General features: G+C 41.7%; 1 protein-coding gene across 1 annotated transcript; it reads right to left on the bottom strand.

The window, feature by feature from the left end:
- Positions 1 to 17: 17 nt before the first annotated feature.
- Positions 18 to 15,912, bottom strand: LOC130404712 (synaptic vesicular amine transporter-like). The gene is made up of 16 exons (XM_056609586.1): positions 15,897 to 15,912; positions 15,424 to 15,677; positions 14,061 to 14,430; positions 11,793 to 11,851; positions 11,595 to 11,678; positions 10,263 to 10,355; positions 10,086 to 10,175; positions 9,913 to 9,956; positions 8,193 to 8,253; positions 7,307 to 7,402; positions 6,460 to 6,538; positions 5,343 to 5,394; positions 4,871 to 4,934; positions 4,081 to 4,200; positions 2,692 to 2,825; positions 18 to 2,052 (listed from the first exon to the last, which is right to left on the bottom strand). Coding segments are annotated over exons 1-16 (1,710 nt in total). The 5' UTR covers positions 15,899 to 15,912; the 3' UTR covers positions 18 to 1,944.
- Between the last annotated feature and the right edge of the window lie 231 nt (positions 15,913 to 16,143).

The raw sequence follows: 16,143 nt of genomic DNA, 5'->3' as shown, positions 1-16,143 counted from the left end.
ATCCGTGGGTTGGGGTTTTTTAAGCATACAACATTTAATTGAGGATACAACATCCCCTTTAGTATCAACATATATTACACAATCGGCACACCTCACGAAGCCACCAGGTCATCAAAAATCATAAAATATGATATAAAATATAGGATTGCTGTACTGTTTTGGTTCCTAAAAGTATCTCTTTGAATAAGGTAAACACAGATCAGAGAAGGCAAGTCAGAGAGAGCTTTGGGTTTCAAAGGCAAAATAAATCACTTTCTTTAATAAACACATCTTTTAAAACTGGAAAAAATGGTAATAGAAAACTGCCAAATAAATCTTACAGGGGAAATTTGAAACCGGATTATCTCCTCTGTTTTCTTTTATATTGTATATATTATCTTACAATACTGGCCAGAAAATGAAGGCTTTTCAAGTGAGAAATTATAATTTTTGCTTCATCATACTACTTACTTTACCAATAATTGTAAGCAGTCATCCTTGTGCAACAGAGACTGAAATATATAACGATTAATGTATAATCTACGATTTTATTCAGACAATAAAAAAAACTTTTTTACTAATCTTTAGGCACAAATACTTCAATAATTAAAGAATATAGCCAATTTACTAATTTAACAGAAAATCTATATCAAATTGACTTATGCTTAGTTTCAATGTATGTCACATTATTGTGATCTTGAGACAAAGAAGATGAAAAATTTGCCTTTTTTCAATTTCCTTTCCTTCCATCAACAATAGCGCAGTTCTTCAATGTTTGAAAACTGCAGCCATGACACAATTTATCCATAGATAAAATCACATTAGCTGCTTCATGATGTTTGGCTCAATGTACTGCATGCGACAGCTGGCCAGCTTACATCTATTCACTGCAACAACCTATGTACATGGTACTTTTTATGTATGATATATTTGTACATATACCTGAAATATCACAGATATAAAGAAATAGCAGAGCGCATCTTTAAAATGTGTAAAGGGCTCGACTGCACTGAACTTAACTATTTGGTTATGCGTTTAGGCCTACTGTCAACTACGTTGTCATTCCTTTTGAGGAAATAGAAATACTCTGCACATTACATAGGTTTTTTTCTATAAATAAATTAATAGCAAGGTGATTAGCTCAGTAAAATCGGCTACTTGCTAGAATTTATACCGTCACTGAAATTAGCTGATATAATGAACAACCTTTGTTTCTGGAACAGATTCGTTATCTTTTTTTAAATAACAAAGCCAAACTACACTCAACCATTGATTCAAAATAAATATTTATAAAAACAAATGATCAAATTTGCTACCTGATTCACAATTGTTTTGACATTTGACATTGGTTTATAATTTGTAAACATTGCTAAAGTTAAAACTGATAACGATGACCCAGAGGTGAAGTAAGATAAGTTTGTGTTTCAAAGATTATTGAAGGAGCCAACTCCTCCTTCATGAGTGACATCACACCACTTAGAAACCCCCTTAGAAACCTTAAGACAGCTCTAGAAAGCTCCTTAGGAACTTCCTTAGAAAGCTCCATAGTCGGCTCCTTGGGGAGCTCCTTAGGAACCTCCTGAGGAACCTCCCCAGGAACCTTCTTATAAAGCGCCTTAGAAAGCTCCTCAGGAAGCTCGACTTCTGACCTGCTCCTCCTTGCTGTAAGGCTATTGGCTGGACACTAACACACTGCGGGCCGCCGGCCAGCACCCATGGGCTTTTACACTGAAGAACAACTTTGGTTTGGTCCGGTACGGGCGCCTAAACAGGACACATAACAGCAACGACAGACACGCAGACATTCACATAGAAACGGCTTTGCAGAGTAGTGTGAATCGTGATTCATATCGCTTATCGATCATTTCCCCACTTTGTGTTCTTCTTCTGCCTTCTGAGATTTTTGTACAACAAAATATAGATCCTCTCTGGAGCGACCTGGGACCTGGGACCTGCGACCTGCTTTTAGTCGTAGTCGTCGCACTCCAGCTCCATATCATCCCCCTGGTTGTGGCACTCCTGTGTTGAGTATGACCGCGTCTTCATTGAGCAGTTACTGTCCATCAGGATGGCCTGCGGAGAGGAGCGCAAGGGTTTTAGAGGTCAGAAGGTCATCGGGAGGTTGAACCTGAGTTCGTTGAAGGCCCTTTACTTCCGTGACACCCAGAGCCCTAGTGACTGGCAAGGATAAGACACCCCTACAGAACCACCATTAGGGATAGAGGAATTATTGTGTACTTTTGTTGAACTTGAACTTGAAGTAAATTTACATAAATAAATTTCATATATTTTACTTGAATTTATTTTCATCAGTTTAAGAACTGTAATTCTCTTATTCTTCCTTAAATTCATGTTTACGTCCAAGATCAGTTACTCACTCACACAAAGATTCCACTCACTCACACAGATTCCTACATTGTGACTCTGCTGTCCTGTTCTCAGGATCCGTTATGCAGTTTCTCCTAATCTTTGTTGACAGAATTTTTCCTCTGTAGAATATTTGTTGAAGACAAAAATGAGTTCAACAAAACAAACCTTGGCCAAAATGACTTGCAACTTGATGCAACACTTTTTTAGATATATGGGTTTGCCTAGACACATTTTAAAGTTGTGCGTGACTATGTCCTTTCAAAAGTAATCAGTTGTTTGTGTCTGGGGGTGAACTGCTAAGTGAGGTGTTTTGGGTCAGGGAGTGAACGTTTGAATTCTCACTATTTTCTCCTCCTGTCCTGGGGGATTCCTGAGGAAGATGCAGAGAGGTGCAAAGAGGATGTCGATTATTCCGATAATGGTCATCAGCCAGGGGAAGCCGATGTTCTCTGCGATGGAGCCTCCGATGGAAGGACCTGGAAACACAAGGCGCAGAGAGGTGGGTCAGAGCAACGTGCAGGCTGGCACACCTCAGTTCATTAATGTGGTGAATTAAAGGAGACATGTTATGGTGTTTTCCCAACAACTAAACATAGTATTTGAGTTCCAGAAAACATGTTTTTGAAGCTGTTTGCTGGAAATAGCTTTTAGGAGAAAAATCTGCCTACCGCTATTCCCCTCTGTTTCAGTACCTTCAGAATGCGCTGTTTCAGGTGTCTGCTTTAATGCAAATGAGCTGCTGCCCATTGACCATGAGCTGTCAGACTGAACCACAGCATGGAGGAGAAGGGATTGTTGCCGTTTGCGAACTCCTGGAGCTCTGTATCTATATTATATTATATATGGGTATTTCTATAATATTATATCCAATATCACGGCCAAAAGCTATGTGTGCCTCGGATGATATTATGAATCATAAAGACTGCATCTGACGTCCTGGGCACTTCCACAACAAGTTAAAACTCGTAGTGGGGGATATATCGGCCATGGTTGAGAAGAATTGGGGGAAAGGAACTTTGGCCTTTCTGAAGTCCATGTACCGCGACATGGAGGAGAAAGGGATTGTACTCCTGGAGCTGAACTGCCTCTGAGTTTCCCCCGCCGGAGCTGCTCGTCGGAGTGGGGAAGGGAGCGGTAATATTCAACCGTGTCCCCTTCCTACGTAGGAGGGGGCGCCGAAACTGACTCGCCCGTTTGGTAACTGTAGGCGGGGTACTTTCAGAAATGCATATCTCACCCAAAAAATCATGTACAGACTTTTTTCAAAGTTTGTATGCGTGTGGGAGCACCAGAGACTCAAAACAACACCCAAAACCACAAATCCCAGGAAAAGTGTTCTTTTCATAATATGTCCCCTTTAAAGGATGTAGCAAATCACCTAATTATATTTACTGAAAGTTAGAGTAGACTTGTTTTTGTAATGCAACGTGAACGCACAGACCAAGAGACAATCCTTAACATGAAATAACTTGTGCATGAAATAACTTTTGTTAGATAATAGGTTTAGGGCAAGGGTAAGGCCTTAGAGCTAGGGTTAGATAGTAGGGTTAGGGCAAGGGTCAGGCCTTAGAGCTAGGGTTAGATAGTAGGGTTGGGGCAAGGGTCAGGCCTCAGAGCTAGGGTTAGATAATAGGGTTAGGGCAAGGGTCAGGCCTCAGAGCTAGGGTTAGATAATAGGGTTAGTGTAAGTGCTATGGTGAGATGATGGGGTTAGGGTTCGTTCCTGCTCACCCAAAGCGAAGCCCATGCAGAAGGCCACGTCAGCGATGGCGTACACACTCCCGTACACCGACACGTGGCGCAGGTCTACCAGGTATCCCATAATAGGCATCATGGAGGAGTCCACCATTCCTGTTGTCCAGACATCATCATCATCATCATCATCATCAACATCATCATCATCATCATCATCCCTAGCCTAACTCATTGATGATCAAAATATTTAAATTTGCATTGTAATTTTTGTTTTGTAGGTGTCACAAAGCAAAGTTCCTATCTTTACAAGACCCCCCTGGAAAATGTTTACATACCCGTAGTAGGAAATTACTGATGTACTCTATACCCCTGTACCATCTAGCTCGCTATAGTATACCATCTAGTTTACTATAGTATACAAGCTTTTTGGATACAACCGCACCATTTAGCCCACAATAGCGTACCACTGTAGCATGTACCTCAATATTACTATACCAGCGTAAAAATCCAGCTCAATTTAGTAGACCACTGTAGCATCTAGCTCACTATAGTATACCTGTGTGCCATCTAGCTCACTAGTACATCCCTGTACCATCTAGCTCATAGTATACTACTCTTCTGGATGATCATAGTATACCAGTGTACCATCTAGATCAATATTAATATAACAGTTTACCATCTATCTCGCTATCCACTGTAGCATCTAGCTTACTATCATATACCATTGTACCCTATAGCTTACCATCTAATACGACTGTACCATCTAGCTCACTCTTGCAATCCACTGGACCATCAAACTAGATAATAAGGAGTTTGGGGTACTCACCGATGGCAAAGCCCACCCCAAAGTTTGGAATTATCAGCCCGTAGATGTTTGTTGCAAATGGCACCTAGGGACAGAATCAGGATGTTGGGTATTTGTTATGAACCTGCATCTCTAGATTTACTGAAATGCAGATCCAGACACTATATAGGCATTAAATGTTGCATCCTATCCAAAGCCATTTGTATTTCACATTAGTGTATATCACATGATGCCAAATAATATGACGTTATTTGATATAATATTTAAAATAACCATATATTATTATTCATGACTCATATTAGATATAATGAGTCATTATTAAATCTGTTACAAATTATGCTGTGTGTCCAGCTAAGAATATGATGAATTTAGACAGTGGAGAATTTAGACAGTGGAGTAATTATTACCTTTTTAGAAATAATTGGCTGGATTTTTTTTGTACAATGTGTAGGACATCATCCATCACTTGGTGATAATCAAGTTTTGTACTTACGCAGATTACACTCAGCCCAACCACGAACATCCCGATCATAGCGCACAGCCATCTGGGCGAGAACAAAGGGTCATCCTGATTTGCATATCTCCAATACATTACTTCATTCATTCTACATTCTAATGCTTAATTTAATATAACTAATCCATGACTCATTATCTCTAATCCATAACTTAATATAATGAATACATAACTTAATAACTCTTTCATGACTAAATATAACTTAATATCTCAAATCCATAAATAAACATCTATAAAAATATCTCCATACCTCTTATACAAAACGTTATATCGCTAATCTATAATTAAACATCTTTAATAAATATCTCCATTCCTCTAATCCATAACTCCATATCTCTATTCCTTAACGTCATATCTCTCATCCATCATTTAACAAAACAATTTTATAAATTCATATCTCAAATCTATAGCTCCATATCTCTAATCCATTATTGCTCATTTTTTATATATAACCCCATATCACTAATCCATAATTTAACACCTTTTACCTTTCATCTCTAATTCATAATTTTACATGTCTAATACTATCGTTATTTTGTGTGAGAGTGGCCCAGGAGGTAGAGCGAGTTGTCGGTTTCTTGTTGAATCCCCATGTTGAATCCCCTGTTGTCTCTGCGCAAGACACCTACCATAAATGCTCTTGATAAATGGCTCTTGCCTTGCATGGTTGTCGCTGCTCTCTGTGTTTTTATGGTTGAATTTGAGGCAATATTGTTGTGGCGCTTTCAGATGTCACAGGTTTGACAAGCACTCTATGAATGCATTCCGTTTACCGTTTACCATTCATCTATCGTCATGAATCATCTTCCATCTAGGTAATAATTTAATGTCTCTAATCCATAACCTCATATCTATAATCCATAATTCTATAGATTGAGATTAAGCCATCTTTAATCAATAAATTAGTTGTTAAATGTCCGAATTTGTAGGAGTGGATTAGCGCCAGCTGAGAGAGCGAAACGGCGTGTTTTCACTCTTTAAGAGGAACTAAGAGCAGAGAGGCCCGCAAGCTGAGCCACGCAAGATAAGTAAGACTATTTGGAAGAAGGGGAAAAAAACACAATAACAACATCTCAGAGTTAATTTCCCTTCTCACCTCCCAATCTTGTTAGCCAACGTCCCGAAGATATTGGTTCCAATAAGGTAGGAGATGGACGCAGGCAAGAAGGCAACACCTGGACACAGGACAGATACGCAGATAGATCAGGTTATTTGTGTGTGTGTGTGTGTGTGTGTGTGTGTGTGTGTGTGTGTGTGTGTGTGTGTGTGTGTGTGTGTGTGTGTGTGTGTGTGTGTGTGTGTGTGTGTGTGTGTGTGTGTGTGTGTGTGTGTGTGTGTGTGTGTGTGTTGAGGGTCCTAGATAAGTGTGCCCTGCTATCGGGGGCTTCATCTCTAAGCTGCGTGAGCATTTCCCGCCATTTGTAATAAAGAGCAGAGCACCTTCCCCCTGCCAGCACGCCTCGCTGTAATATCCTGTCGAAGGAACGCCATCGAACGACCCCCCCCACTCCCCCTTCCCCCCCAACCCCACCACTGCTCTATCAACCCCCACAATCACTAGCCGCTACCCCATGGTTTCTATTTATTTACTTATTTATCTGTTCAGGGTAGCTTCTCTCTGTTTAGATAAGAGGCTGAGAAATAAAAATGAAAAGCGTTTAAAAGCTGCACCGGGTGGGGCTCGACTAATTGTCGTAGAGATATTAGATGGTAGCAGAACATTATTTCCTGAAAATAGCGATTTAATATTGTAATAAATGGGTCTTCATTGCTATAATGATAAAAAACCTTGGCTGAGGTGATGCATGTCACCTCTAATGTATAAAATATTAATCTATCACTCGATTTTTTAATATGTGAAATATCATGTATACATACAGCATTATTATAAATGTGTGGGTTGTTCAGATGCTTCATATATAGCATAGGATTGAATGACATACCTAGCTGCCATTTCCGGGCACACATGGTCTCCATCATCCAGATAGGCAGGGTGGGCTCCATCATGGCTATAGCCATGTTCCCAAAACAGATTGCCCCTGGACGGACGCACACGCACACACAGGCACACGCACAGGCACACACAAGCACACGCACACACAGGTTATGAACGGACATAATAATAATAATACATTTTATTTAATCGCACTTTACATCAACTTAATGACCTCAAAGTGCTAAAATGTAAAGGATGGACAGGGTGCACACAGACAGGTTAGCGCTGTGATCCTGGAGAGACACAGATAGGAGATGGAGAGAACGACAGGTGGTGAGAGTGATCAGAGAGACAGACAGGTGGCGAGAGATTTGTTTCATCTTCCGCTCTTCAATACCTCCCTCCCTCTCTCCTATTTTGTTTTCTCCAGCTCTCTCCATTATACTCTTCCTCTCATATCAGAACACACACACACACACACACACACACACACACACACACACACACACACACACACACACACACACACACACACACACACACACACACACACACACACACACACACACACACACACACACACACACACAAATAGCCCGACATGTATGCAGCCTCACGTGACAGCTACAGTGATGACAACACATACACACACACACCACACTTCAGAAACCAATTCCACACACACACACATGTCTGCCCTAAATCCTGGGATCAATGACACACCCTGGTTTTGTAGCGGTCATATCCCGGTCTTCAAGAACAAATCCTCAAAGAATACATGATAATTGCCTTTCACTTCCTCTACATTAACCCCACTCTACACCTATCTTCACGTGCTTAGTTATATATTTGTACATATGTATCTGTGTGTCTATATATTTCTTTTGTCTTACCAGCTGCGATGATAATGTAGGGATCTTTCATGAGGTTGATCAGCGAGGTTCCTTTCTGGTTCTGTACGGGAAAAAGAACATTTGGGGCTACATTTAGTCTCTGTACAGCGTTGATTGCTTCCTTCCAAAGCGACTTTACAGGTGAGGCTGAGAACTATCCAAGCATACGAGCAATTTTGGAGCAGCTACCAAAAGTATAAGTGGTGCATGAACACAAAGTTCCTTTAAAAATTCAACACCCTTGAAAATGTGTCCTACATTTGAGATGCAATTTCTACTCTAGCTCTTCTCCTGTCTCGGTTCACAGCTGTTGTAGCAATACAGAGGATAGTTGGAGCTCGGCCAGCGAACCAGCAAATGCGTCATGGTGTTTTAAAATCTCTGTATTTGACACTAATAACTGATTGGGTGAGTGACTCCATTATGCTTGTGTCTTTGAACCACCTCAAAACCCATTCACATGATAATCCCCTGTCTCACTCACTCGTTAGAGTCACATGTAGTCCTCTAGGACATGCTCATCTAAGAAATCCCAATCCTAGATATGAACACATTTTAAATAGCTTACAGTTTATTCAGCTGGAGTCAATGTTTAATGTAATAACACCAGGGCATGGTGGTTTGTGTATCTTCTATTCCTGACCACAACATCTTTAGTGCGTATACATCCATTGAAGGGTTGGCGGCATAACCCTAACCCTAACCCTTGTTTGAGGGCTTATAAGCTAATTAGTGAGCATCGCAGGACTCCTCTTAAACCCAGCTGGTTTATAATGAAGAGGAGGTTATTCTACTGGAGTGGAACTTTAATGGAATAACAAAAGGTCACGTTGGTGGGTTGTGTACCTTTCCTGATCCTCTGTCGCAACATACTCACACGGATCTCACCAATTAGCTTAATTAGCCCACAAACAATCTCCATGACACTCGCCCCTTGACTGATGAATACGCACTAACAATGTTGTTCTTTGCAGTTAAAACCCCAAGCTCAGATGTTATGAAAGGTGAAAATTCCTAAAAGTCCACATAACAGCCGGGGCCAATGATGTGACACCTCCACAATAGTGTCTACAAAAGTGATTGCCTCTCACAACTTATTGTTGTGTGAGGTAACACACACTCAACAAAAATGTTTTGATGGCTTCTAGGTTGCAGTATAATTATCAGGAAGATTTAAGCCACAGTTTTTCTTCAAGATTTTGCCGGGATTCAATTCAAATCATTCACCAACGACACAAGTAAAAATTGAGCTGCCTTTAACTTCAGACACACGCTTGAAGCTGTTATTTTCATACTTGAGACCCCAGGTTCAGACATTGAGCTGTTGATTCACACTCACCGTGTGTCCGTCACATACACATTTAAAGGCACAAATTACACACCATTACCACACTTGAAGCCCCAAGGTCTGTCACAGGCCAAGCATGTGCATCAGTAGGTTTGCAGGCAACAATATATGAGACTCTACATTTGAATCATCTCAAATGGATTTATGTGATCAACTCGCTAATGCATATGGCAGCTGCAATGATTTCCCTTCTTTATTGAGTCGGAAAATTTAAATTTTGTATCGCTAAATAAGTGTTTTAAGTGAGGCTTGTGGTAGTTCCTACTAGCGAAACTGCCCACCGCTTGAAACACCTTATTGCAGAGAGAAAACACAAAAGGCCTTCAGAAGAACTAGCTCTGACTAGGTGCAGAACTCGGGAGGACAACTCACCTCTGGCTCCACCTTGGTAGGTTGTAGAATAAAGAGCTGCAGAGCTGAAAATGCAGACAAACACTCATTTCAAAATAACACCCCTTGAGACAAAATCCTGCAATAGTCGTAAAGAAAAGTTGACACACAGAGATCATCAATATTCCGCAAGAATGATACCAAAAATAACCTACCTCCATCAAACAGCGCCAGAAAGGCCAAAATGAGAAACGGGGCGGTCTTTCCGACAAACTCGTACATCACACTGCCGAACGGTGGCCCAACTGTGTTAAAGAGAGAGAGGTGATGTTCGTCAATTAGGCCAGGCATTTTAACGTGTATTTAAAAGCCTGCCAGTGTTGTATACACACCTAGTACACCTAGCGCCAAACCGCCCAGGGCTATCCCAATAGCGTGACCCCTCTCCTCGTCATCCGTGTAAACACTGGCCAGCATGCCCATCCCTGCACGACAACCAGACAGTCACACAGAGAGACAGCCGTCAGGTATCACCATGGAAGAGATCAGGCAGAGGATTATGCGATTATATTCATCAATTTCTAACATCTACTGCAACAATAGATAAATTGGCGCTAGAATAATAATATGCAAGAATAGACTTCTCGGTCTTGTTTTAATGCAGCCAATCAAAAAACAGTTTCTCTGTGAAGCAGTCCAGGTGGGTTGAATGAGGAGAAAAGCTGTAGAAGGCAGAGGAATGGATATGGCTATGGCTATGGCTATGAAGGAGCGACCTCTAGTTGAATGATATGATATAACTACCACCAATTTCTGGTGAACCCTGACCGGGGCTCTTGCGAGAAAGGTGTCTGGTGTACATTGACCCAGCGGTCAAAACTTAATCCCTGGGTGTCAGGTTCTGCATTGATCCAGGGCCAACCCCTGACAAGGCCAGGGACTTCCAGGATGAGACTGGGTGATAGGTATGGACAGCAGCTAGGAGGGGGGTCGTTTCCTGGGGATGGAAATGTCTTAGGAAAGGGTTCACAACATGGACATGAGACGCAGCATCCTGTCATACGGGTTTGAAATGGAAGGAACTGTGTCTCCCCTTTAATACTGGAGGACAAATTAGGAAGAGTGCCTCCTCATTTACATACTCCTTCATGACCAGGGCTTCCAACAGAAACATGGTGCAGGAGCTCCAGCATGGTCTGACTACTGTGGACATGCTAGGGGCTGCCAGGCACGTTCGAACTCTGGCTTGGTCCTCCAAGGAGAGGCAGACGTTTTCTCGAGTGAGGTGAAGCATGGGGTTGCGTCCTGCCACCAGTGAGGTGCGAGTGGAGGTAATGGTGAAGCCTTTTGGAGGTGCTTCAGTATATAAGAGTAAGCCAGGGAGGAAGTGGATAACGAGATGAATAACCCCACACACCTTTGGGATTAGCCTGGGGGGGGGTCCTGCCCATTAAGGGGCCTGATTGGTGCTTGTAAAGATATGTTCTCATAGCAGCAAATTCCGGGAAAAGAGGAGCTTGGCCTTCGATCCAATCACCCGGCAGGAGTATGAACCAAATTCTATCAAAAGTCTAGCTTGCAGGAAAAAGACATCCCCCGACACGTAAATTGCTTTCCAACCCAGGTGTTTGTGATGGTGTGTGATAATGTTACTTCGAGAGATAAAAATGGGGCTCTTGCACTGTTGTGATACTGAGACGATGAATGAAGAAGATCTTGCTCACCAGCCACAGAGGAGCAGGAGGAACCAACCCCCTGCAGAGACCTGGCCAGGAACAGCAGCGTGTAGCTCGATGAGAAGGCAAACACTGAACCACAGCACACACACAGACAGACAAATCAAAGGCATTGATGTCAATGGCCCATACATTTCTTCATTGATAAAGGGATTTGATTGTGAAGAGATTTAGCGGCAGACTTACTAATAGTGGAGAGGAACATGATACAAAAGCCAATGAATATCGGAAGCTGGTATCCTATTCTGTAAGGACACAAAAATATGTTTTTTTTATACATATGGCTGAGGGGAAATCTAAACATAAAATTCATGCTAGGTCCCTAAAAAAAGCACTTGGCAGATTTCAGCTTGGGCTTCAGGTATGATTCATATCTTCATAATAAAAACACGGCAGAGAACACGAAAATCTTTAATTGAAATCGGATGTCTAAAATAAGCCAATCTCTGAGGATTCATGAGTGTTTGTACACAGCAAGCTGACATGCATGAGTTGGCTTGCACTGCCCTTTGTCAAGAGAGAAAGATGCTACAGGATAATAGGATTCTATTTTGTGCCTCAATTACAGCATATCTGGTTGCCTGGGATGTAATGGCTGCTTCCAGAGGTGTGCTCTGCCAAAATAACCTTCGTTCATAGCCCCCTATGGAGCTGTAGTACCTTAAGCCATAGCATTCTCTAACTATAGAACTATAGAACCATCACCTTTGGCACTCTATAGAACTACAGAGCCTTAGCACCTTCAAACAAGGCACTCTTGAACTTTAGAACCATAACCTGTAGCACTCTCTAGGGCTACGGAACCATGTATTGAACTCTCTCGAACCATGCAACCTTTAATACAGACTTATATCCCTATGGAACCACAGCATTCAGCTATAGCACTGTCTACAAAATAGAGCCATGACACACTTAGCCATAGTACCCTATTCACAATTGAAACAACTCGCATGTGACCATAGTATTCACATCTCATTAAAACCACGTCAGAGGCACCCTGAGCACTGTCTTCAACTACACCACTACACGTATGGCATGTGACACAGCCATAGCACTCTCCTCACTATACAACCATATAACATTTACCCCCAATACTGTGTAGACCTATGAACCCTTTACAAATATCATGTCTCTATATGGATGATCCTATGATGAACTACCTTTCGAATTAGAACCATAGAGCCCTGCCAACCATAGCACTCTTAAAGTATAGAATCTAGATATGTTAGCCATCATATTCCATAGAACCATAGAACCTTCCCCCATAGCACTCTTTGGAGAACTAAATAACCTAGATCCAGTACATCTTCTTATTTAGAACCAAACGATAATTAACCATTGCCCTCTAGAACTATAGAGCCTGTCATTCTAAATAACCTTAAACCTTCACCCCTAGCACTCTAGAACTATAGAACCTAGATCCTTCAGCCATCTCATTCTATAGAGCCATAGAACCTTCACGCAGTAATTTGTCTGTAAAGCAAGCTTTCTATCCTATTTCTTTTCCGAGTTCCTGTTCCAAATCTCATTGTTCAGAACAAAAAATGCATGGCACATCGTATGACTATTCTGTTCTGAAAAGGCTGCACAGAGGGATATCTATGGGAATTATGCAACTGAATATAAAATATTTCTGTGTAAAAGGTGGTAGATTATATTGACATTTATGTTAAAGTTCACATATGTGTCAACATACATGCACGCATGCACAGGCTAAGAATGATCACACGCACAAACACATGCACTCACGCAAGCACACACGCACACACACCCACAAACACACACGAGTCACATGATTGATTCAGTAAGGGGGAAAAAATCATTTTGGGAATCATTTTGCTCTGTTTGATTCAGTTGGATGTCTGCTGCTGAAACAGACATGACAGTATATGGCCACAGAATAACATTACACAAACATTGTTATTATACACAACATCTGATTATCCTAAACAGAACATAGAGAATGGAGTCTGTTGTTGGTCTTTCTGTCCAATTTCCTGTAGATTTGCCTTCTGATAAGAAGTTTCCAGAATACTGTAAGGAACACTGACTGGCTGACTGTCTGGCTCGGATGGAGAGGATCAGAGTAAACCTTCTCATTCCGTATATTTTGTTAACAAGTTTGTTAACCCTTTTTTTATAAAAAAACATTATTGTCTGGAACACACTACTGTGTGTGTGCGTGTCCGTGCAGTGTGCATCGATAAAGTAAGCGTAGTTTGACAGGCCCTGGTCGTCAACAGTTAACGCCTGGGAGAAAACGGTCATGTTCCAAGAGCTTGAAACCTGTCTTAAGAGTCAGCATAGCCTATTCCCACTACACAGGCAAACGGTGTTACTAGTAATCAATGACATAACACACACAGAAAACGGGACGACAACGGTTTATTCGTGTCATTAGTATTTCTGAACAGTTTGCCACAGAAACACAAGCCTGTGTAAAGTGAACCCTACCTATTGGTCAGTGGCCCGATGAAGGGGTTGGTGATCAGCTGTACAGTGGCCTTGGAGGCAAACAGCAGCCCCACCTTGACGTTCTCATTAAGTAACTTCTTGCTGGAGTTGGGGCAGTCGTCACCGGGCTGGGGTGTCCAGGTCACCTGTGTCGTTGGCGCTGCGGTGTTTGCAATGGAGAGAGGGAGGTTCCGGTCGGAGGAAGGCTGAGCCGTGGCGTTCCCGCCGGTAACCTGGACGGTGTTGTCATACAAGGAGACGATGCTCTGGAAGCTGCCGGGGCCGCTGCTTTGGGGCGCCGGTGTGCTGTTCCTCACCACGGGGACCGGGGTATCGTCCATGGTGTACAGGTAGCTGGGGATGATGGGCACTGGCAAGGCGGGGAACACAATGAGGGGTTCAGTTCATGGCTGTTATAATGTTTAACGCTTTAGGTCCTACTTCTGTTGTTGTCTTTATCTCTTTCTTCCCTTTTTCCCTTTATTCTATTTATTCATATTTAATACTTTATTTGACTCACAACGAAGGAAATTTCGATTCCAAATCAGCATTTGACTTTTTATGACGAGAAAGACAATATTTGTTTGATAGATGAATGGGTTCTGTTCAGTTTATTTGCACAATTACACACATTTCCGGCTCTGCGGTCTCTGATAGGCTATATTACATGTTTGTTTTTGTTGATATAATAAAAATAACCTTCCAGTCTATTATAGATAATAACCATTAGTTTAACTGGGGAAACTGAGAAAATAATCCAAGCCTTCGGCGCCTTTTGATAGCAGCGACGACCCCGCTCTGTCTAATTACACCGCGCGCGTCCGTGCGTAATGGAGCGTCAGACAGAGCTGTTTCGGTTGATTTGTTCGGAGAAAAAAGCACAGACCATCATAAAAACGTTCACAGTTAAGTTCTAAGGAGGCTGTGTCAAAAAGGAAAGTATATTTATATTTATCACACCATCAAGGCCATAGTTAACGCTATGCGTAGACGTGCGTAATGAGTCTGCTAATAATGCCTTACAAAAATATTACTAATATATCCGAATGTCTTTAATAATAAGTTATAAAATACCCAATCTTAACATGGTAGTGCTTACAGATAGAGAGCATGGGTGTCCTAGGCAGATAATTATTATAAATGAACATACGCTAAACGAACCATGCAAAATAGCCAGTCGTAGTGGGGACAATAAAATGGTCCAATTTGTTAAACAATATCCAATTATATCTCGTTTATGGTGCAAGATTTTTACCATTCTAAGGGATTAAGATTTCCAAGTGCGCTTAATATTAACACAAACGGTCTCCTTATTTAGATCAAGGGTATCGAATAGGTGAATAAAATGAGGTTCCCTACGTACCGACCACTGTGAGAAGCATGTTGTCCAGAAGCAGAGCGACAAAAACGATGAAGAGAATTAGTTTCCTCGATTGCCTCTCCTCTCGGAGCCATGTTATCAACTTGAGCTGCCGGACTGCGTCTAGTATCCCCATGACTGCAGTCCCCACGGGAGAGAGCGAAGGAGATGTTCGCCCTTTGGAAAATACACGCTTGTCCGCTTCTTTTGGAGACAGAGGGCGGGAGTCAGAAACCTCATAGAGAGAAGCACACCACCTGTAGCATAGCAAACACCATTAGGACACGTATTCTACCTTAGCCGGATGAAAATGGATATCATAACCTTTGCTCATGAAAAAAAACATTGAATGGGTCTCATAATAGGCCTAAAAAGTTCTGCGTAAAAGTCCACATAAGTTCATGGATTGCAACAAAACATTTGAACGTATAATGACAGAAACCTGAGGATTTTTTTAAAAAATAATCTTACCTTACATGCGCACAGGCTTATTCCCTTTTTCCTCTGTTGCACTGACGAGAGACGCATCAGAAGCCGTCCCTACTTGACGGGTCCTTGACGTCATTCAACCTTTGTGTGGAGTAGACTGTTCCCGCTACGCAGACTGTAGCACAATAATAAGCAAATATTGGCCTTTACGATTGGTCTTCTTGACATACACTGAATAATTTCTACTAATTTCATTGCCCTCCACCTGTATTCAATATGAGATTTTATTTTGTC

This window comes from Gadus chalcogrammus, chromosome 15 (assembly GCF_026213295.1).
Source record: "Gadus chalcogrammus isolate NIFS_2021 chromosome 15, NIFS_Gcha_1.0, whole genome shotgun sequence".
In the NCBI taxonomy this organism is placed as follows: Eukaryota; Metazoa; Chordata; class Actinopteri; order Gadiformes; family Gadidae; genus Gadus; species Gadus chalcogrammus.
The sequence above is the reverse complement of the archived record's forward strand: the minus strand, read 5'-3'. Positions and strand labels throughout refer to the sequence as shown.

What these genes read in the sequence shown, in the direction of transcription:
- LOC130404712 (XM_056609586.1), bottom strand. An exon ending in CTACCAAGGTGGAGCCAGAG is followed by an intron (nt 8,254 to 9,912) that starts GTGAGTTGTCCT and finishes TTTCCCGTACAG; the next exon opens with AACCAGAAAGGAACCTCGCT. An exon ending in TGCCCGGAAATGGCAGCTAG is followed by an intron (nt 6,539 to 7,306) that starts GTATGTCATTCA and finishes TCCTGTGTCCAG; the next exon opens with GTGTTGCCTTCTTGCCTGCG.